The following is a 20,470-nucleotide window of genomic DNA, read 5'->3' on the forward strand; positions in this document are numbered from 1 at the left end:
GTATCTAAATGTATGGGATGAATAATTTATCCTGCCCACTGTTGTGATGAGTGCGGAACTGAAAACTGTCCTGTAGCTCAGATGCTCGTTATTATTCTATGCTAAACCTTCTGTGACCTCTGGAGTTAGCTGACTTGGGAACATTAAGCCTTTTATAAAAGGACTATTATATGTGGAGAGAGGTAGTTTGGCTACATAAATAGCTACTTTTGTGGGGCTTTCCACTCGTGAAGCAAATACTGAAAATTTTGATAATCTACTTTGGTCCTTGATGCCTTGCTGAATGTCATTCAGTCAAAGGTTTAGTTGGATTTAAGAATGTAACAGTAGCATTTACAGCCTTCCGTTCTAGCTTGCTCATCTTCATTTGCTGGGCCCGATCAAGGGGGGTGTACAAAAAACAAGAAACATATTTGGTCCAAGGTTGGAGTTAGATCTCAGCTGCTGAAATCCAGCAGCAGCCATCCATACTGCCATGAAGTAGTACATTAGGACCCATCATGTATTGTAGTAAAGTAGAATAGGTATGTGTGAATTCTCTCTCCATGTTCTGTGAAGAGATACAGGTAAAGCAGTTGGAAGCGAATGCTTAATTATTGCTGCCAGAATATCATTAGCGTGTGTGGAAGGAGCCTGGGAGACCAGGGATAAAAATGTTGACCTGGGATGCTGATGATCAACCTGACAACTTATAAATATGTGGTAGAGGAAATCTTGCTCTGAAGAAAATATGGTCTCCTTTGTACAGTTCTGGAACTAAAGTAATCTAATAGATGAAGTTAAGCGAGAAGATTTGGAATATATTTAGTCTTCTTTTGGTTGTTTTTAGTGATTCATGTCTATGAGACTTCTTTGGGTTTGATCTGAGATATGAGTTACTTGATGTTGATTGTGTAGTTACGTAATCTGTAATAATTGTGTCAATTATGTGTAGGTATGTGGGGGGGGTTGTATAATTGTATACAATATAAAAGTCGAACAGAACAGGAAAACTTCAAAAAGCCTGCTTAGGGAATTAACTCAGTGTTTGATCGGGTCCTTGGTTTGATGTCCTCTGTCCACTAACATGATGGTGCTGTGAAAGGTCCCTGCTATTACGTACCTTGGTCAGGTTTAACAACTTTAACTGTATTGCACAGACTCTCTGGTAGTACATTAGGGGGAGACTAATAAGTGAGGTTGATTCCAGGATTGCATCTCTGACTTGATTATTAATGATTGACCAAGTTCTGCAGACCAGTTTCCCTTTTACTTTTGTGAGTAAAGAATAGACTATTCTCTCTCAATCTAATCTACCCCACAGGGTTGTTTTGATAGAATGGAGGAGGAAAGAGTTGCCCTGAGCTACTTGGAGGTAGCAAGATTAAAATGTGATTGGTCGATCGTGACAGAGAGCTCAAGCTTCATTGTTAGTGTTGCCTCTCTTTCATTGTACTAGTCACCCATTTAACAGCATCAAAAATTGTTGTATTTATGGCTGGTTTAAAATGCAAGGTGGGGGGAATTGATTTGGGTACATATGACTTTTCAGGTGGCACATTTCTTTCAACGCAGTTATTGAATTGGCCTTCAAATGTCTCTTTCCCCTTTTTATTCTTCTAAGGTTGTATTCCTTGGATTGACCTCACATGAAAGGATTACCCTCTGGAGGCAGAGCAAGCGATCAAAGCATCCTGTTTCACTCAGGAAAACTCCATATAAGTAAGTGGCTTTAGGAGAGAAGCATTCTTTTTCAAAATTCATATTTCAGCGTCTGTTATGTCCTATGCTGCATGCCCATATGCAGTCGGCATTGCCAAATACTGAACTATCTTCACACAGCTTTTTCAAAAGTGATCAGTGACAGCGGGATGGCTAGAGTGTACATATTTCCCTTACGATACATTATGTATGGGGAAAGAGAGGAAGCTCTGTTGTTTCACTCTAGTGAAACACCATCACGTGTATGCTGCACCTTGCTTTGGTTCTGGCAGAGATTCAGAGAGGGGGAAAGAATCCGCACCTGACTGAAGTTTTTAATTCCACCTGAACTATCTTGTGTTGGTTTAAAATATTTATGCGCTACCTTTCTATTGCAGCCTGGAATGTAACTAAAACCCTGGCCCAACTAATTGCAAGTCCTGAAGTTACTTTAATTCCCCCTTTCTTTTATTTTGGAAATTGTCTAAGTGCTTGTGGTGCTATCTTGTGCAGAATGTCCTTTGGGATTTCATAACCCCTCAACTGTCCCTGCACAAAAGTGGCAGTGCTCATTAAAAGCAGGCCCATATCCTGTCATGTTAAAACTGTATCACAGAAGGGGTTCCTACGAAGTGTCAAACACAGGTATTGTTTTTGAGGGGCTAGGTGAGTGTCATTTTCATGTTAGCTTCAGTCCCAAGCCATGCCAGGACGTTCATCTAAACTTTAAAAGTGATACTGGTCCAGATCTTAAGATCTGTGTCAATTTACAGTAGTGTCTTGAGAGGAGAGCCTTCCAGTCACCTAGTTATGCTCTTGCTTCCCAGTGACCAATTGAAAGATGTGCCCTGGCCACAGCTAAATCTTGAACTGGACACCTTCACCAGCAGTAAGGGGACTTGTCAACAGGAGGAGACCCTAAGCTTGTACCACCCACAATGGATATAATGTGTAACTGTTGCAAAATAACTGTTCCAATAGATGGAGGACCCTTTTTTCTACTTTTAATGGTTTTTCTAAGTTCTAAGAGTTTCTCACGTATAGCTGACTTTGTGTTGATAGCGTATTTCCTATGGTCTGGTTAACACTTGCGTAATCGTGTACTGAAGTGTTGTTTTTAAAGAGCTAATTCTTCATGTGGGAGGTACGCATGGTCATGCCAGCTGCATCAATGTGGACATATCGGTTCTTACAAACAGTGCCTCTGTGCAGCCATGAGCCAGGGCAGTGGACCCGGCACCCTCCCAAGGGGAACATGAGGACAGTCACCATCGGTGATGACCAGCCCTGTGTTTCAGAGAGATTATTTTGCTGATAACTGAGCTAAGACACTTCTATTTTTACCACCTCTCTCTTTTCTTCTCCCCTTCCTAGTCATGGGTGCCTGCAGAACCTAGCAGATTTCTTTCAGTGCAGATGCTTTGGGATGTTGAAGCCCAACATAGTCGACTGGACAAAGCAGTATACGCTAACAGTTCATTCAGTGAAAGATAAAAATATTCATCCTGTGTGAAGAAGACCGGTACCAAACCCTTTTGGCTTCAGCTAGAAGCTCGAACAAATAGTTGAATTTGGCAGATTGTATGGTTTGTTCTGAGATAGCCTTTATTGCATTATTGCTATATTTGAGTGTGGGGGGGGGTTGAAGTTTGCATGCATAAATTGCTGCAAACTGGTAACACGATGATGGCAGTGGTTTGCATATGAAATTTTCAAACGGTTTCATTTGGAAGGAAACACAACTGTGAAAAATTTCAAATTGTTAATGGGATGTGTTTTTATAAAGCAGCTCAGAAATCCTATGCATTGTTGTTTATATGTGTCCAACTCTTAAAATTGCACTTGATAGTTAAGGGAAATAAAGGATGTTTGGAAATTTCCAAATATTTTAGTATATGAAAACTGATTTGTAACTTGTAATTACTTCTCTGTCTCTCTGATGTATAAATCTGTATATAAAGGCTGTTTAGATTTAACATATTCATGTGCACATTTATTAAATTAGAACTGGGTTGTTGTTCTTTTGGTATTTACAAGTATAGTTACTTTCAGGGGATATTACATTTTTGAATCAGTTAACTAAATAACTGTGGCTAGGGCCCTAATAATGACTCTCAATTCTCTCAATTCTGCTTGTGCATTTAGAAACATGTGGAGGAAAATGGGTTCTCAGAATGCACTCATTTTCAGAACTCAGCTTGTGGTTGTAAAAAGTCCTATGCCTTAAAACGGAAAAGACTGTAACCCTACAAGTTAAAGTTTAAATGATACACTGCAACACCCAAGAGGGCTACCTCAGATTGATCAAGGAGAATTCTTATGTTTCATCTTCGTGGCCTCCTTGCAGTCCCACATGGGAACTGCGCATCCGCAGGCCAGCCGTGTGCATGCGCAGTTCCCATGTGTGCCTGCAAGGAGGACCACTCAATGAACAACAGTTACAAGCAAGCAACACTGTTCTTCCATTGGGATAAACATGTAGAGCAACGACTGCAGCTCCTCAATCTTTCTTTGGATTCCCTTCAATCAGTCACCAGACAGAAAGCTATGAGCATGATTAAGAAACATTTATTTAGGTACGATTACAACAGTACAATCTGTAGAGCATGATATATTTGTTCTACCCAATTTGTCAGTATTCTTCCATCTGGCCAGCTCCCCGACTATTGTTCTTATTTGGCTGCTCCTCAGTATAAGTGTGCCTTTATGTTAGCATGTCTAAATGCCTTACCAGCTAGAGTTTTGCAAGGGAGGTACCTTAAGATACCATACTCTGATAAAGTATGTGATTGCGGTGCAGGTAGTGTAGGCACTCTGTATCACGTGACCTTTGTATGCAACTATTTTACTGAGGCTAGAAATCTTTTAATTTTTCCTTTGTTCCAAAATATAGATCATGCAGAGACATTACCTCTACTAGAAGATTACAATAGACCTATCACTCTTTCAGTTGAAAATTTTTATGCCCTTGTGATCGATATTCGCAGCCATTCAAATGTGGTCTAGTTTTTTTTAATATATTTTAGTAATCTGCTTAAAACGAATAAGTTAAGAAGCAGTGTGAGGTAGAGAGAGAGAGCAAGGCATGCAGCTGTAACCTGATAGGCACATTTTACAGTGGACTTGACATACTACAAGAGTTCTAGGGCACCCTGCTGTGAATTTAGTGCCAGAGGAGAACAAAGCAAAGGTCATATTGAAGAGTAGAAGATAAAAATTAGTAAACGGAAGGGGCACAAAATATGGTATATGCTTGGGTGAGTGTAAAATAAGGTAAACATAAAATTTCTGCAGTTATGTCCTGTGTAGGATTGGATTTATTTAGCCTATTACACAGTATATTCATTTAATTTTTATTGCATTACACCTAGCCTGATAGCAACATTAAGACAGCATCATGACTTGAAATAATGTTGCTTTCGCTTTTTATTTCTACCAGTCCATCCCTGCTAGAAGAAATATTTTTCTTTCACAGAAGGTGATGGAATAGAGGCTAAAAATGACAATTACTGTCCATCTAGTAACCATTTACTGTTTTAAAAAGCAAGAAGGTAGAGTTCAGAGTCAGGATTGTGAACCATGTCAGAGTTCACTATCAGAAGAACCTGAAAAAGAATAAGTCGTAATCAAAGAGTATAATACTTTCCTCAACATCCATAATTAGTTTAAGAAAAAATATCCAACCGCAAATTTGGAAGTAGTAGGTATTCAGCAGTGCCCTTGAGTTAATATCACCTGCTTGGAGATAGGATGGGAATGACAGGATCACAGGGAACTTGTCAGTAGTCTCGTAAGTGGACTTGCTTGTGATGATAGGAAAAACGTCTTTTGTGATTATCACAAACTATTTTGACATTACAGTTGAATGCCTTTGTTTCATGACATACTAGCACCATATCTTGAATGTGCCATTTTGTTAAAAAAAAAATTCTACAGAGTGTAAAATAATTGGGTTCAGTTTAGATACACTGGCATAAAAACCTTAACCTTGAGGGTATATTCTATATATTTGGGGGTACTGAAAGCAGAACTATCGATCTGTTTTGTTTCAAAACAAGTAACAATGCTGAAAATATCTGTGAACATTCCAGACTTCAAGTCATTAGACTGTGTATTTTGTGTTCAGAAAAGAAATGGTTTTAGACCAGCCATCAAGTAATGCTTTCCTACACTAAAATATACTACAAAAGCTGTGTAAGAAGTAGCTTATTAATTTTTCCAATGAAATAAAAAGAGTGTTCTTAGTAGCCCTCTTAGCTTTAAATTACTGTTTAGGCCTCAGTGGGAAAGAGCTTATTCTTGCTTTTCAACTTGAGTGAGGCCACCAAATCCAATTCCTTTAGGTCCAAAATTCTTTGCATAGCAAACTGCAAAAGAAATAGAAATGCATTATGTTTTAGCTGCATCCATAAGGCACCCATCACTAAGCAAATCATAAATACTGACAGTAGTATTGTTCTTTTCATTGCCTCTAGTTGTATACCCCACCAATGCATTTTAGATTTTATCACTGTAGACATTGCCTCAGAAAAGCCAAAAGTAAGCAGCCCCCAGACAAACCACCAGAACTGCTCTAGTATACATGAGAAATTTTGGGAATAACTTTCAGGCATCTATTGAATATTATATATTATCTATTGAATATTATCTATTATCTGTTATCGATCTAATAACTGTTTCCCCCCTGCTACTTCCAATGTTTGAAGCAGTTTTGGAATTGTGCTTTTTCTTTTCTTTTTAAGTATATGGAATAATGGGTGCCTCTTCCTGTCTGCACTTGTAGACTTTCGAAAAGCGGAAGGGATGGTGGGGAATGGCAACTTTTCCATAGTAAAGGAACTGACTAGACCAGAGGCAGCTTGGTTTGATTTAATCAACTGTAGAATACCAGGGTTGCTGTGCAGAGGAAGGCACTGGCAAACCACCTCTGTTAGTCTCTTGCCATGAAAACCCCAAAAGGGGTCGCCATAAGTCAGCTGCGACTTGAAGGCACTTTACACACACACATATTGCTTTGGAGTTCTATGGGAGTGGGGCGGAGCTGCAATAAGAGTTTCACCTGCCTCAATGAGAACGCCTCCTTTAACCTTCGTTGTATGCTGTTCAAATTTCACTGTGCAATTTTATTGTGCTACGATGTTCAGATCTAGCACCCCAGTAGCAGGAACAAGCGATTTCCCAAGACAGTCTCTCACGCAGAAATGGTACAGTAAGGTTTGTCATTTATTGGGAGGAAAGGGTACTGTCCGTTTTCAGTGCTTTCTGTTCCACGAGGTTCAGGTGATCCAAGTTAGACATTGTTAACCATTTGTTTGGCAAGATGACTGCATCTTCCGTCCTGCATGCTTCCCTGCCATGGCATTTTTTTTTTTTTTTGAGCATGCTGGTTGAAATCTAGAAGGGCGAAGCTAGAAGTGGAAGCCCTATTTCTACAGATGAATTACCACTGAGATTCAAGTGTGCATATGTAGACTAGAGAATCAAAAGCCCAGCTCTGAGGATGGACAGTAGCTCTTCTGGCAGAATATGGGCAGTTGCCCTTCTGACAGGCACTGCAATCCTTAACAGAATCAAACCCTTCCAAGCTCATTTTCCTTTCTCTCTTTAAAACATTTATTGGCTGCCTTTTTTTACTTTGCAGCATTCAAGGCAGCTTACAGTATAAATAAAACAACAGTTGTAAATCAAAGACGAAAGTTTAAAAATTTCATTGGGCTTAAAAGGGTATAACTTCTTAAGGATTAGGATCACACTCTACATTAATTTACTACAAAAGAGAATTTGGAAAATCTTCAATAAATTCATTAAGAACTGATTTTGTTTGGAATATTGGAATTCAAAATTATCTGCTTCTGTACAGCTGAATGTGATGGTTGCTTTGATATATATATATAAAACAGGTAGGATTCATATGCCAATTTACAGCACAGTTTTATTATGGGAAATATTGGATCACTATGTTCTTTCTGGGTAGTATTTAAAAACACAGAAAAGTATCCTTGCTGACACTCCCTCTCCATGATAGGACATGCTCCATTCAGAACACTGCTGGTCACAGGGAGGGAGCATACGCATGGGCAGTGCTTCTGCACATCGGCACTGCACACACGAATTGGTGATCACATTGAGTAGCGGGCAATGCGCTCATGCCCACTCCCTTTGCATGCTTTCAGTCAATGGGTGGAGGGGTTGTGTGTACTGAATCAAACCAAAGCTCTATAAAGAAGCAAGGAGCTAAGCTCTCAAAATCTGTCTCTTGGAATGCTAACAGCTTATTCAAAGGAATTGATTTTTTTTTTTTACCAAAACATCAATATTTTAAGCATATTCTTAGAATTTGGAAGAAAGATCCAATCAGCATTGCAATAGAACAAAAATATTCTAGTCTTTAATATAAAGGAAAACAAGTCGTGTTTATGATACTTTAGTAAAAGTGTCACATTTGCAGGTCGGTTACAAAAATCTACAGTTGTGTTAAGTCAGCAGTACTGATATGTTTAGTTTTAATCTTGTGCTTTCCTAATAGAATGGATTGTGGCTGCACAGAGGGACAAATTAAACTGAACAGTAGAAGTGTCTGCTTTCAAAATTAGCATCCACATATCTCGCCCTCCAGCCATACCTCTGTAGGAACCTGGTAGAAGTTACCCAGTGTCCAGCCATCAAAATATTCTGCATTCCCCTGCTTCAGTTCCAGCAGGTTTGTTCTACTAGACACTACTGAGGAGGAACTAACTATACACACAGCTGCCAGGTTTGAAAGCAACTGCAAGTTGTGTGACGTTCAGTGTAGCCCTCAGGGTTTTTCCTCTAGGGCTAGTCAGCGAGCTGTGAAATGTAATGGAATTAGCTCCCAAATGGGCACCACTTGGTTCTATGAAGCAGATTTATATTGTTTGTTTACAGAGTCATGGTTGCAGCATCTGCCCATCACTAGCAGCTTTCATCTGGTCCACAGGACATGTGGCAGATCTGGGACTTGATCTCCTGACTTCTTAAAATTTTAATAATAATCTGCATTTTTTCTCAGAAGCAGTGCTAAGTGGCGATGTGTTTAACCCTTTTCTCATACCATTTTCCTGAGCTTAATTCCCTACCTCCAGCCATGGCTCTAATGAAATTTTGGAGCCCTTACCCACCGTCTGCTTTAAATTTTGAAAATGACAGGAAATCTAATCAAGGATCTCCCTCAAAAGCGTAGACAAGAACTACAGGACTAGCATTCCTTGAAAGAGAATTCTTTTCTGCATCTACTACAAATCTTCAAGGGGTACACTATAATGTACTAGTATCTTAATAAACTTCTCTTGAATTATAATGTAAATACACTGTACTGCACTTGCCTTTACAGTAGATCTCTCCATCTTTGTCTGTAACATTTGTAGATTCTAGACTCTTTCCACAAAAAGCACATCGGAAACATGTCTTGTGCCAAGGCTGAAAAAATGAAAGCAAAATAGCAGGAGTGGGGTTTAAATCACAGTACAGCTTTACGTGTACATTTGTGCCATTTAATCAGCTGGTAGACGGAGAAAAAAAACCAGCTGGGAAGATCTATACAAATCCCATTGGATTTAACACTCTCCGCAAAACTAATATTGGCTTCAGTAAAGGGAAGCTCATTATTTCCATAGTTGAGCCATGCAAACCTGAATTACCATACTAGGGGCACATTCCCCCCAATGCCACAAACTTTACTTCATTAGGAGAGTTAAACGTGCAAAATCAATTGGACCAAAATGTTTTAATCTTGGCTCAACTGAACCATGCATGAGAGTACACTTATGGTTCACTAGCATTCTGTATATGAATCAAGTCCTATGACAACAACAAAAACCCTTGGGTTTGGCAGTTGGCCGATTGTTACAGCCCAATAACATTTCACATGATTAGCGAACGTCTTACCTTCCCTCCTCCCATTATCTTCTCTGCAGCATAAACTGACTTGCCACAACGAGGGCATTTGTCCACATCTCCAAACTTTTTGGCAAACTTTGAAGGGTTGGTAGGCGTAGAAGGACGAGCAGGCTTTGGTGACGATCTGGTAGCAATAATTTTAGTACATGATTTATTTAAGTTTTAAAAAATTCAAAATAAATTGTAAGCTACTGATTTCTGGAAAGTTCTCAGATCTGCTGATCAATCGAACCTACTCTGACATAAACAGTATGGCAAGCACTGTATATGTGTGTCATGACATTCCAAATGCAGTGAATCTCACCCTTGGTTGAAGAGTACTGTCTCTAGAGGGCCTCTGGGCCTTGTTCAGCCAGTAATATAACCAGGGCAAAGGATAGCACAGTTGTGGTTATGAGTGATACATGGTCAAGTGATACCCTGAAACTCTTGTTGATCTCTAAAGTGCTATTGGACTCAAATCTAAATGGTCAAGTGATAACATGTAACCAATGAATAGGGTTGCCAGGTCCCTCTTCACCATCGGGAGGTTTTTGGGGCAGAGCCTGAAGAGGGAGGGGTTTGGGGAGGGACTTCAATGCCATAAAATCCAATGGCCAAAGCGGCCATTTTCTCCAGGTGAACTGATCTCTATTGGCTGGAGATCAGTTGTAATAGCAGGAGATCTCCAGCTAGTACCTGGAGGTTGGCAACCCTACCAATGAACTATGGGCAGATTGGGAGGGGAAAACAGCCCTGGAAAAGGGCTCCACTGCTGGCCCCACCCTGGTCCTAACCCCCAAGGGAGTCAGGGAGGGAAGGAGAAAGCCTGCCCCATCAGCACCATGCTGTCCTGGGTGCTTTCTTCACAGGGCGGGGCAATGAAAGGCTGGGCAAGGTGCCTCCTTCCCTGTGCCTTACTCTAAGGATCTCTAACTCTGCATATGCAACTTTTAGTAGCAGTAAAAATAATACTTTTATTGGGACTAACCCCATTTTACAAGGTGGTATAAAAGCTTTTGAGTTACAGAAGCATTTCTCAGGCTATGGGCAAAAAGATCACACCTTTGTACTAAAGAATGAGTAAAGCAAAGTAACCGCTGACTCTAGTTCCATGCTGACCACCACTAATGTAATTAGAATCTCCCCCCTCCGTGCCTCTATAAACATGGATACTCTCAGCCAACTCTGACTGTGAGTTTACTAATATGGGTAGGGTTGCTAGGTCGCTCTCCAACACCGGTGGAAGTTTTTAGGGCTGAGCCAGAGAATGGTGGGGTTTGGGGAGGGGAGGGACTTCAATGCCATAGAGTTCAATGGTCAAAGTGGCCATTTTCTCCAGGGGAAGTGATCTCTATCAGCTGGAGCTCTCCAGTTAGTACCTGGAGGTTGGCAACCCTAAATATGGGAGACAAAAAGTGAGTAACAAATCTGCTTTGAGAAATCTTAAAACGTGCCTTGGGGTGCATTATTTGCCCCATTGGGGTGCTGCACATGTAGCCCATCAGGCATCAGTTCACGTGCAGCCCCCCCAAATGAGAAAATGACACTGCTGGGGCGATTTTGGGTCAGGAAAATAGCATGTGGGGGAGGTCGAAGACCCTTCTCTCCTGAATCACAGTCTCACTCTGAATCAGGCCTCTCCACACTTGGGAAATTTGTTCCTCTGCTCTGACTGTTGGCATCAAATCAGGTTGGGAGAACTCTAATCCTACATTACAAATTATAACGTGTAGAGTTGGAGTTCTCCCAATCTGACTTTGGTGCTACCTGTCAGATGTTAGGCTTGTCATTTGCCATCTGAGGGAGGCTAAACCCCTGCCCTTGGTCCCAATTGCCTGCCTAGGGTTGCCAGCTTCCAGGTAGTAGCTGGAGATCTCCAGCTATTACAACTGATCTCCAGCCAATAGAGATCAGCTCACCTGGAGAAAATGGCCGCTTTGGCAATTGAAATCTATGGCATTGAAGTCCCTCCCCTCCCTAAACCCTGCCCTCACAGGCTCCACCCCCAAAATGTGCAGCTATTTCCCCAACCCAGAGCTGGCAACCCTACCCCTGCCCTTGAGAAATTGAGGACCTGGAGAAAAATTGCTGGAAAATGGTTTCCATAGTGATGCTTTAGGAATTTCCCCATGTCACTATGGCCTTTAACCCAAAGTCACATCACATCCTCCCCAAACTTCACCCTCCCCAGCACCACCATTAAAATCTCCTGCCATATGTGAAAGCAGTTCATGCCTGAGTTTACTCTGGTACCATGAACTATGAAGGCTCAGATCTCAGAGACCACTTCTGGCATAAAAGAGATTATTTATTTATTAGCAGGCACAGACAAAGTGGACTGTGGACCTAAAAACTGTATGCTACAATATCTGTGAGTTTTTAAGGTGCTTTCATTACCTGTCCAAGTAGGCTCCAGTTGGTGGCTGGAGATCTCCCACTATTACAACTGATCTCCAGGTGACAAAGATCAGTTTCTCCTTGAGAACATGACTGCTTTGAAAGGTAGACTCTTTGGCATTATACGCCACTGAAGCCCCTCCCCTCCCCAAACCCTGCCCTCTTCAGGCTCCACCCGCAAAATCTCCAGGTATTTCCCAACCTGGAGTGGCAACCCTATGTCCAAGCATTCTGCTATTATATTGCACTTGACTAGCCTGGAAACAGGCTTTTAGGGCAACTTACAGTACCAAAGCTACATCAAACAGCAAGATTAAACAAAAATTCAACCTAAAATAACAATTAGAAATTAAACAATAAGGGGCAAATAACATTGGCTGCTAGGTTTGGCAGCCAACATGCAGCATGTGGATTGGTGAGGTCTAGTGGACTCAAATCTAACTTTGAGAAGTAATTGTTTTCTCGTACTACTAGTCTGGTACATTGGTAATGGCGGGGCTCCAATTCTATGGCTTATTTAGTTGTAATTGCAATATTTCATGTGTTTATATTAAAATGAACAGAGAACTTTACAAAAGAAGTAATACTTGCCTGGTTTTATTCTTTTCTGCAGTTTATCCCAAATATCTTTTTAAGTGCTCAAAGGAAATTTTCCAAATAGAGGCTGTCTTCCTCTAGGGAGAACACTGCTTTGTGACTATTCCAGTGTTAATAAAATCTCAGTACAATGAAGCTGGTTTCATCATTGTGCTGAGAACGTCTTTCTTTGATTATACCACTCTTAATGAGTTACAATTACTATGAATATCTAAGTCTGAGATTATATGTAAAGGCTCTTTCTGCAGCATAATTGCCCACTGGAATAGGAAATCATTTTAAAGAAATGCTCTGCAGAGACTAAGCATCATTAAATTTGGGGGGGGGGGAGAGATTAGATCTACAGAAGAATAGTCTATAGAAGAGTCTATTCTACTACTTTTCTGCATGTTGTTATGGAAACAGAAATGTCTTAATACAATGGAGAATATTATGATGAGGCGACCAAGAATTTCACTCACTGCTGCAGATTCAGACCCAGATGATCTCCGGTGTCAGTGCTGAGGCAGCCTGCACCTTGTCCATATCCAATTCCTTTGGGACCGTATTTTCTCCCATAACAGGTTTTGCAATAGATTTCTGATTCATGAGCTGCTACCGTTGTACTGTCCAGAGCTTTTCGACACGCCACTAGAACAAAAGAAAATGCATGCCTGAGCATTTTGTCAATGTGTTTTTATTAAAATCTTACCCTTCCATGCCAGGGCATGAGCTCCCCCCCTCCACATTTTCATCCTTTAAAAAGTCCCTTCCTTTTCTTTCCTTTATCCCTTTGAAGCTCCTTGATCCATTGATCTTGAGCAGAATAAATCTAATGTTTGAGGGATATAAGGACTGCAACAAATCTTGCCACTGACAATGTAGCCTTGGGATCCCCGTCACTTAGTAAAAAATGTATTATGTCAGACACAGAGGCATTAAATTTATATGTTAAAAGGGTAGAGATATAACGTGATCGAAGTTGCTCATAAAAGCGGCATTCCAAGAGGGCATGAGCTCATGAATCAATAGAGCCAGAAGAGTAAGGACAGGTCCTGTCTGGGTATGGTATATTCAAAATTCTGCCCTGCATAACCATAGAGGGGTTAGCATTCAGTCTAGATAAACAGAAGGCTCTAGAAAGATGAGGAGTTGTCAAATAACAAGCATAAGCAGGCAAACCACGTTGTGGTGGTATTCCGAAGAACCGGGATGAACAAATGCAGCGAGCACGAAAAGTAGTGCTGTTATAATCAAGCTCTTTAATGCGCTTTTTAATTTTGGTGAAAGCTTCAGTTTTCCCAAGATCTACTAACATATCCTGCGAGAAGACCAACAATGACAATTTCTCATCTAAGATTTATTGCCATGAGGATTTAAAAGGGTTGTGGTTCAGAGAAGCTAGGAGCCCCTCAGTGCTAAAGCGCAGGTTAAGTTGTAGCTTCATTGACAACAGTTATCCAAATGGCAACACCAAAAAGAACAATTAGAATAATTTTTAGATTGAAAACCTGAATAGCCCCTGGGATATATTTGCCACCTTTGGTATGGAAAAAGTTGGCAATAGCACCAACCCCAGGTTTAATTTTGTTGGACACCGCTTTTTGATGGGCATTCCAATTTAGATTATGGGAAAAAAGAATGCCAAGATAAACAAACTCCTTGACTTGTTCAACCTCAAAGCCATCTATCCAGCGAAAAAGAGGCATTTCCCCCCTCTTAGAGAAGATCATCATCTTAGATTTGTGATGGTTTATTTTATGATCTTCTTTAGAGCAGTACTCAGAAAAGGTTTGTAAGGATCTTTTCAAACCAATTCTTGTGCAGGACAGGAGAAATGCATCATCAGCATAGAGTAGAATTGGGGTGGGACGACTTGCAAGCTTTGGGTAATGACAAGACTCTGAGAAATTGGTTGCCATATCGTTCAGATATAGATTAAACAAGAGAGGAGCAAGGAGGCAACCTTGTCTAACTCCCTTGGCCAGTTCAAAGACCAGGATCAATTTAGTTGTAATAGCAGGAGATCTCCAGATAGTACGTGGAGGTTATCAAGATAAGAGACAGCACAATAAACAAATAGTGTCAGTGAATATAATAGAGTCAAAACATACAAAAATACAAAAACAAACACACAAAAAACCACAGACAATATATACATTAATCAAATGCACAAAGTAGCCAACTAAGGTAACAGCTAATACTTCATGATGAAATTGACATGAAATACAATGTCCATTCACAAATAAGCAAAGATTTGACAAAAAGTCATGAAAAATATGGACAAATGTTTGTATTTTCCCATAGGAAATAACCGAAGAACTGGGAACAGAACTCCGATAAATCCACAACAGTTCCAAGGACGTGTCATCTAGATCATGTGACCACGTTTCGCTATGGGCTTCATCAGCTGTACAATCATGAAAGACAATTCAAAAGACCCAATGGGTAATATCTTACACTAGACCCAAAGGTTCCTTTCAGAGATCTCCATATTTTTCATGACTTTTTGTCAAATCTTTGCTTATTTGTGAATGGACATTGTATTTCATGTCAATTTCATCATGAAGTATTAGCTGTTACCTTAGTTGGCTACTTTGTGCATTTGATTAATGTATATATTGTCTGTGGTTTTTTGTGTGTTTTTGTATTTTTGTATGTTTTGACACTATTATATTCACTGACACTATTTGTTTATTGTGCTGTCTCTTATCTTGATTACCTACTTTACAGCACAGAGCCTTGCTTTCTTCTGGAGTACCTGGAGGTTAGCAACCCCAGAGGGGAGAGACCTCTGTGTGGATGTGTTGCCATAAAGTCCACCCTCCGACTCATCCACGGTCTCCAGGTGAATGGATCGCTGCTGCCTACAGGTGGGCTGCCATGCTGTGGCATCTCCAGGTCCCACAGGGAGACTGCCATCCCTCCCATGGTCCCTTTAAAGGGGGTGGGGGGCAGAACACTGACTGACAGCTCATCTGCTTGGTCCTGCTCCTCTCCTCCCCTGGTGGCTCAACTGGCTCACTCCACCCCCATTTCTCCAGCCCCCTGATTGGTGGGGGTCTCCATGTGCAACAGGGCTCCACCACCACCATCCCACACCCCAGCGGGCCACTGCCACACTGCTGTTCCACACAGGCAGGGGGTGACATTTAAATCAAGTTTAAAAAAATAACAAAGCCCTCCATTTTCCCTCCAGCTGCTGTGTGAGTATCCCCTTAGGGAGTGGCTCAGCTATGCTGTAGTTGCACCCAGCCAGCCTTGGCTCCACCCCCGGGGTTTAGGATTGCTCTGCCTGTCTTGCTTGAGTCTTGCAAATGCATGTTTCTTTGGCACAACTTTGGGAAGTGACTATTGTCTGATTCTATACGTTTTTGCATAGAACTCACTACATACAATAAAGCCAAGACTAGAATTCTAATTATGTTCCCATTATTATGCTTGTGTGAGTGTGTTAAGTGCCTTCAAGTCGCCTCCGACTCATGGCAACCCTGTGAATCAAGGTTCTCCAAAACGTCCCATCCTTGACAGCCTTGCTCAGATCTTGCAAACTGAGGGCTGAGGCTTCCTTTATAGAGTCAATCCATCTCTTGTTGGGTCTTCCTCTTTTCCTGCTGCCCTCAACTTTTCCTAGCATTATTGCCTTTTCCAGTGACTCCTGTCTTCTCATAATGTGACAAAAATACGATAGCCTACATTTAGTCATTTTAGCTTCTAGGGTCAGATTATTATGATGATGATGCTTACTTTGCAGTAAATGTGGGAAAAGTCACATTCTCTGTGAAGGCGCCTCTGACATGCACCTAAACCAGCATGGTATAGTGGTTAAGAGCGGTGGTTTGGAGTGGTGAAGTCTGATCTGGAGAACCGGGGTTGATTCCCCACTCCTCCACATGAGCTGCAGAGGCTAATCTGGTGAACTGGATTTGTTTCCCTACTCCTACACGCAAAGCCAGCCTCACCCACCTCACAGGGTGTCGGTTGTGGGGAGGGGGAGGGAAGGTGACTGTAAGCCGGTTTGAGTCTCCCTTAAGTGGTAGAGAAAGTCGGCATATCAAAACCAACTCTTCTTCTTCTTCTTAAACAAAAGGCGCTGCAAATAATCCCAAAATTCAAATATCTATAATTGGCTTTTGACATGGGGTGAGGGGAGGACATAACTATTTCCCTCAAATTAAGACTATTAAAGCAAGACGCTCCTATGACTTTGTGAGACAGCACCTTCCCTGTTCTGCACGATCAGCTGAGAGGAAATGATAATTATGTTTACCCTAGATGTGAAGGGATGATGGAAACTCCCACCGACAGATAGTGCTTCTATTTCTGGCACCTTCGGGACAGAGTATCTGTTTGACACAACAGATGGAGCAGAAGCCCTTGAAGTGCTATTGTTGAAATAGCTCTGAAATCTGCTGGTCCGTTGGCAGAGGCAGCCCAACCGTCACCAAGTAGTTTGGGGTTTACAAATTGTGATCATGCCACATGTCTGCCTGCTGCAAGTGTGTCTGAAGTAAAAGCCAGCGGGGAAGTATTGTGGGGAAACTGCACATGTGCCTCTTTCAGGTTTGTCACAGGGTAGATAAAAATAGATGATTTCAAAAGGACGGTGTTGTTGTTTTTTCACTTTTCCATCTAATGTCAAGATTAAATGCCACATTTATCAGTAGTCAGCTACCACTGGAACAGACTCACTCACTGTGGGGGGAAATAGATCCCTGGCAGCTACTGTTTGAAGTGACAACTTATTGTTACTCGTCAGGTAAGAAATGAGACTTTGAAGACTGCTAAAGCCATTTGACAGTCATACAAACAAATTTAAAGGCTTCAACTTGAAAAAAATAAAACTTGATGCAAGTAGCATCCAATAAATATTTGATACATTGGGTTCTCCAGCTGATAAGAATAATGTTAAAATTATTATGCACCCATTAGTACTGATAATGACTTAAACTTTTTAACTTGGTAGGGAGGAGTCTCACAGAGCCTAATATTGCCAGTCTGACATTAACAGGTAGAATCTTTTGGCTTTTTTCCTTCAACAAATCTAGGGAGAAACTTAACAGAAGCATCATTAGGTAGTTTCAATACCCAATATCTTATAAAGACATCAGCAACTGGAGCCTCCTGGCTAATTCTAGCACTCTGTGGAATGCTTATTTATGTAGTAGATTTGTATTTTGCTTCCTCCAAGGAGACCAGAGTGACATATGTAATTCCTCTTCTTTCTCTGGCTTATCCACAGAACAGCTGAAAAATGGCAACTGGTCCAAGGTCAAACAAAAGATTTGGGGATTTCTAGGTCTCACCAGTTCTATACTACCGGTAACCAATACACCACATTGGCTCTCAGGGCAAATATATATATATATATATATGTGTGGAGAGAAAGAGAATTACCAGCAGACGTGCACAACCTAACTCCTCGTCTCACACTCAAATTGGCCCTGCAAGAAAATCAATTATTGATCAGGCTGTTAGAGGTGGGGAGCCCTTCCTAAAGTTTAATAACCTCTCCTGTAACTTATGACTGTCACTCCTTGTCTGATCTACAGTGGATCTGAGTTTAAGTTCTGAAAAGATGGTTTAGGGTCAATCATTAGGAAAAATGCTCTGCCTGTCAGGATATATCAGTAAAAGAACAAGCTGTTATCTGCTCACTGTCAGTCTCTCTCTCATGTACTACCGCTTCATCAGAACCTGTCCTATTGCTGTTATGAATTGACTTGTATAGTATGAGTTCTGCATTCCCCCTAGAACAGTCTGCATTTATTGTTATTATGCTATATATTGTTCCTTTCCAGGGTTCTGCTGTCACGTTTGTTATAATCTGCCTCAGTGTTTATCTCCATGCTGTACAGTGTTTGTTCACCACGACAATTTATTAAGAACCGTGAATGGAATGGAGTTCACAAAAGGCATTTTGGCCACCTTTCCCTTTCCCACTGGAGCTCCCTAATCTCCCCAATTCGAACTCCTGAAAGGTACGGAACGCAGCAAGGCGGTGCAGCTGGAGGAGGAGGAGGAGGAGAAGAAGAGTTGGTTTTTATATGCTGACTTTCTCTACCACTTAAGGACTCTCAAAGTGGCTTACAATCTCCTTCCTCTCCCCACAACAGACACCCTGTGAGGTAGGTGGGTCTGAGAGCTCTAAGAGAACTGTAACTAGCCCAAGGTCACACAGCTGGTTTCATGCATAGGAATGGGGAAGCCAACACGGTTCTCCACATTAGAGTCCACCGCTCTAATCAGAAGAAACCACAAATACACACTTGATCAAGTTCTAACATGAACAAAGCAAAAGCTTTGAACAAAGCAAAGCAAAAGGGGGCAATTTTCCTCTTTCACCCACCTGCACTGCCTTCTCCTGCTATTCCTAAGGGTCCCCCAAACTGGAGGAATGACTTTGGAGTGATTCTTAGTTAAGTGATTCTTAGTTAGCTGGTTTTGAGAGCCAGTGTGGTATAGTGGTTAAGAGCAGCAATTCCTCAGTCCTCCACACGAAGCCTGCTGGGTGACCTTGGGCCAGTCACAGTTCTCTCAGAATTCTCTCAGCCCACGTGGAGGCAGGCAATGGCAAACTACCTCTGAACATCTCTTGCCTTGAAAACCCTATGGGGTTGCCATAAGTCAGCTGAGACTTGACGGCACTTTACCCACACACGTGAGATGTATAAGTTTATTGCTGCATGAAGATACTGGACAAAAACGGAAGCTGTGGGGATGTTGATAAAATAAAACGGTGCAGATCCACTTACTGCAATGGAAGCACGTCTTGTGAAAGCTCTTGCTGTTGCACTGGATTTCCTCAGCATGATAGACTGTCTTATCACAGGCACCACATTTGGCTCCTCCTCCCCAGTTTGGCATCTTGGAAGCTTTTGGTGGTCTGAGGACAATACCTTTACCCAAAAAAACAAATAAGCCAGAATTAGCAGAAATTCATCTCTTTGCTACATAACCCCCAAGATACAAACTTTCTTGTCCTACATGTTTAGATATTACGTCTTGTTGGCCAAGTGGTTCCCCGCTATGTAATAGTAGACATAATGGAGTTATCATTCCACTGCGACATGGAAAAAATGGCTGCTTTGGAAGGTGGAGTTTATGGCATTGTACCTCTCCCTCCCCTCCTCAAACCCTTACCTCCCCAGGTTCTACCCCCCAAATCTCTAACCCTATTTTCTTCCCACCCAACAGCCAACCTACCTTTATTTGCCCCTGTGTTTTGACCTTTCCTTCTCCCCCCCACCCCCCAGCAGCCTCTACCTAGGAAAACAGATTTGGCCAGCTTTGCTATTAGAATATAGGATGCTTTCCCCTTGATGTTAGAGATAGGGTGGTGGTTGGGTCCCCCCATTACAAGGTTGTACTGAGCCCCGAGATTTTATGTTTGAACGTAGTGAACCTGGTTCCTGATTAGGGTTTCCAATTGCCCGGTGAGGGTGGGCAATTGCCCGCCAACTCATGGGGCTGCCTGCCACCCCTCTGCTGGCCAGCGGGAGGAAGTAGGCCAGCTGGGAGGGGTGGTGGTGATCCGCGTGTGCTCACGCTGCACCACCAGCCCTTCCATGTTACCCTGGAAGTGCTGGCAATGCTCTAGCAATCGCCCCAAAACTCTATTGTTTCCAACCCTACGTTGGGAAATTCCTGGATATTTGGGGGTGGAGCCTTGGGAGCAGACATTTCCTCCAGTGGAACTGATCTCTATAGTCTCAGTCATAATTCCAGGAGATCTCCAGGCCACACCTGGAAGCTGGCAATCCTATGCAGGCCAGATCTGAGCCAAGAGGAACCTGCAGTGCTGCCAGTATTGGGTGGGACATCACTTGTCTTGGCTGTCCCCAGGCGATCTAGGTAGGGTTGCCAACCTCCAGGTACTAGCTGGGGATCTCCCGCTATTACAACTGATCTCCAGCTG

At 41.9% G+C, this 20,470-nt stretch overlaps 2 protein-coding genes across 2 annotated transcripts in view; one reads left to right on the top strand and one right to left on the bottom strand.

Moving 5' to 3' along the window:
- Positions 1–3,193, top strand: part of ZDHHC13 (zinc finger DHHC-type palmitoyltransferase 13) — a 30,569-nt gene extending 27,376 nt beyond the window's left edge. The window contains exons 16-17 of the mRNA XM_056852208.1: positions 1,604–1,701; positions 3,055–3,193. Of these exons, the coding sequence (XP_056708186.1) occupies positions 1,604–1,701; positions 3,055–3,193 (237 nt within the window). The remainder of the gene's footprint in view (positions 1–1,603; positions 1,702–3,054) is intronic.
- Positions 3,194–5,839: 2,646 nt separating this feature from the next.
- Positions 5,840–19,446, bottom strand: CSRP3 (cysteine and glycine rich protein 3). The gene is made up of 5 exons (XM_056852206.1): positions 19,308–19,446; positions 13,035–13,203; positions 9,586–9,721; positions 9,015–9,117; positions 5,840–6,047 (listed from the first exon to the last, which is right to left on the bottom strand). Exons 1-5 carry the CDS (start codon positions 19,417–19,419, stop codon positions 5,974–5,976), a joined length of 594 nt encoding a protein of 197 aa, XP_056708184.1. The 5' UTR covers positions 19,420–19,446; the 3' UTR covers positions 5,840–5,973.
- Between the last annotated feature and the right edge of the window lie 1,024 nt (positions 19,447–20,470).

The sequence above is a fragment of the Euleptes europaea genome, chromosome 6 (assembly GCF_029931775.1).
Source record: "Euleptes europaea isolate rEulEur1 chromosome 6, rEulEur1.hap1, whole genome shotgun sequence".
NCBI lineage: Eukaryota > Metazoa > Chordata > Lepidosauria > Squamata > Sphaerodactylidae > Euleptes > Euleptes europaea.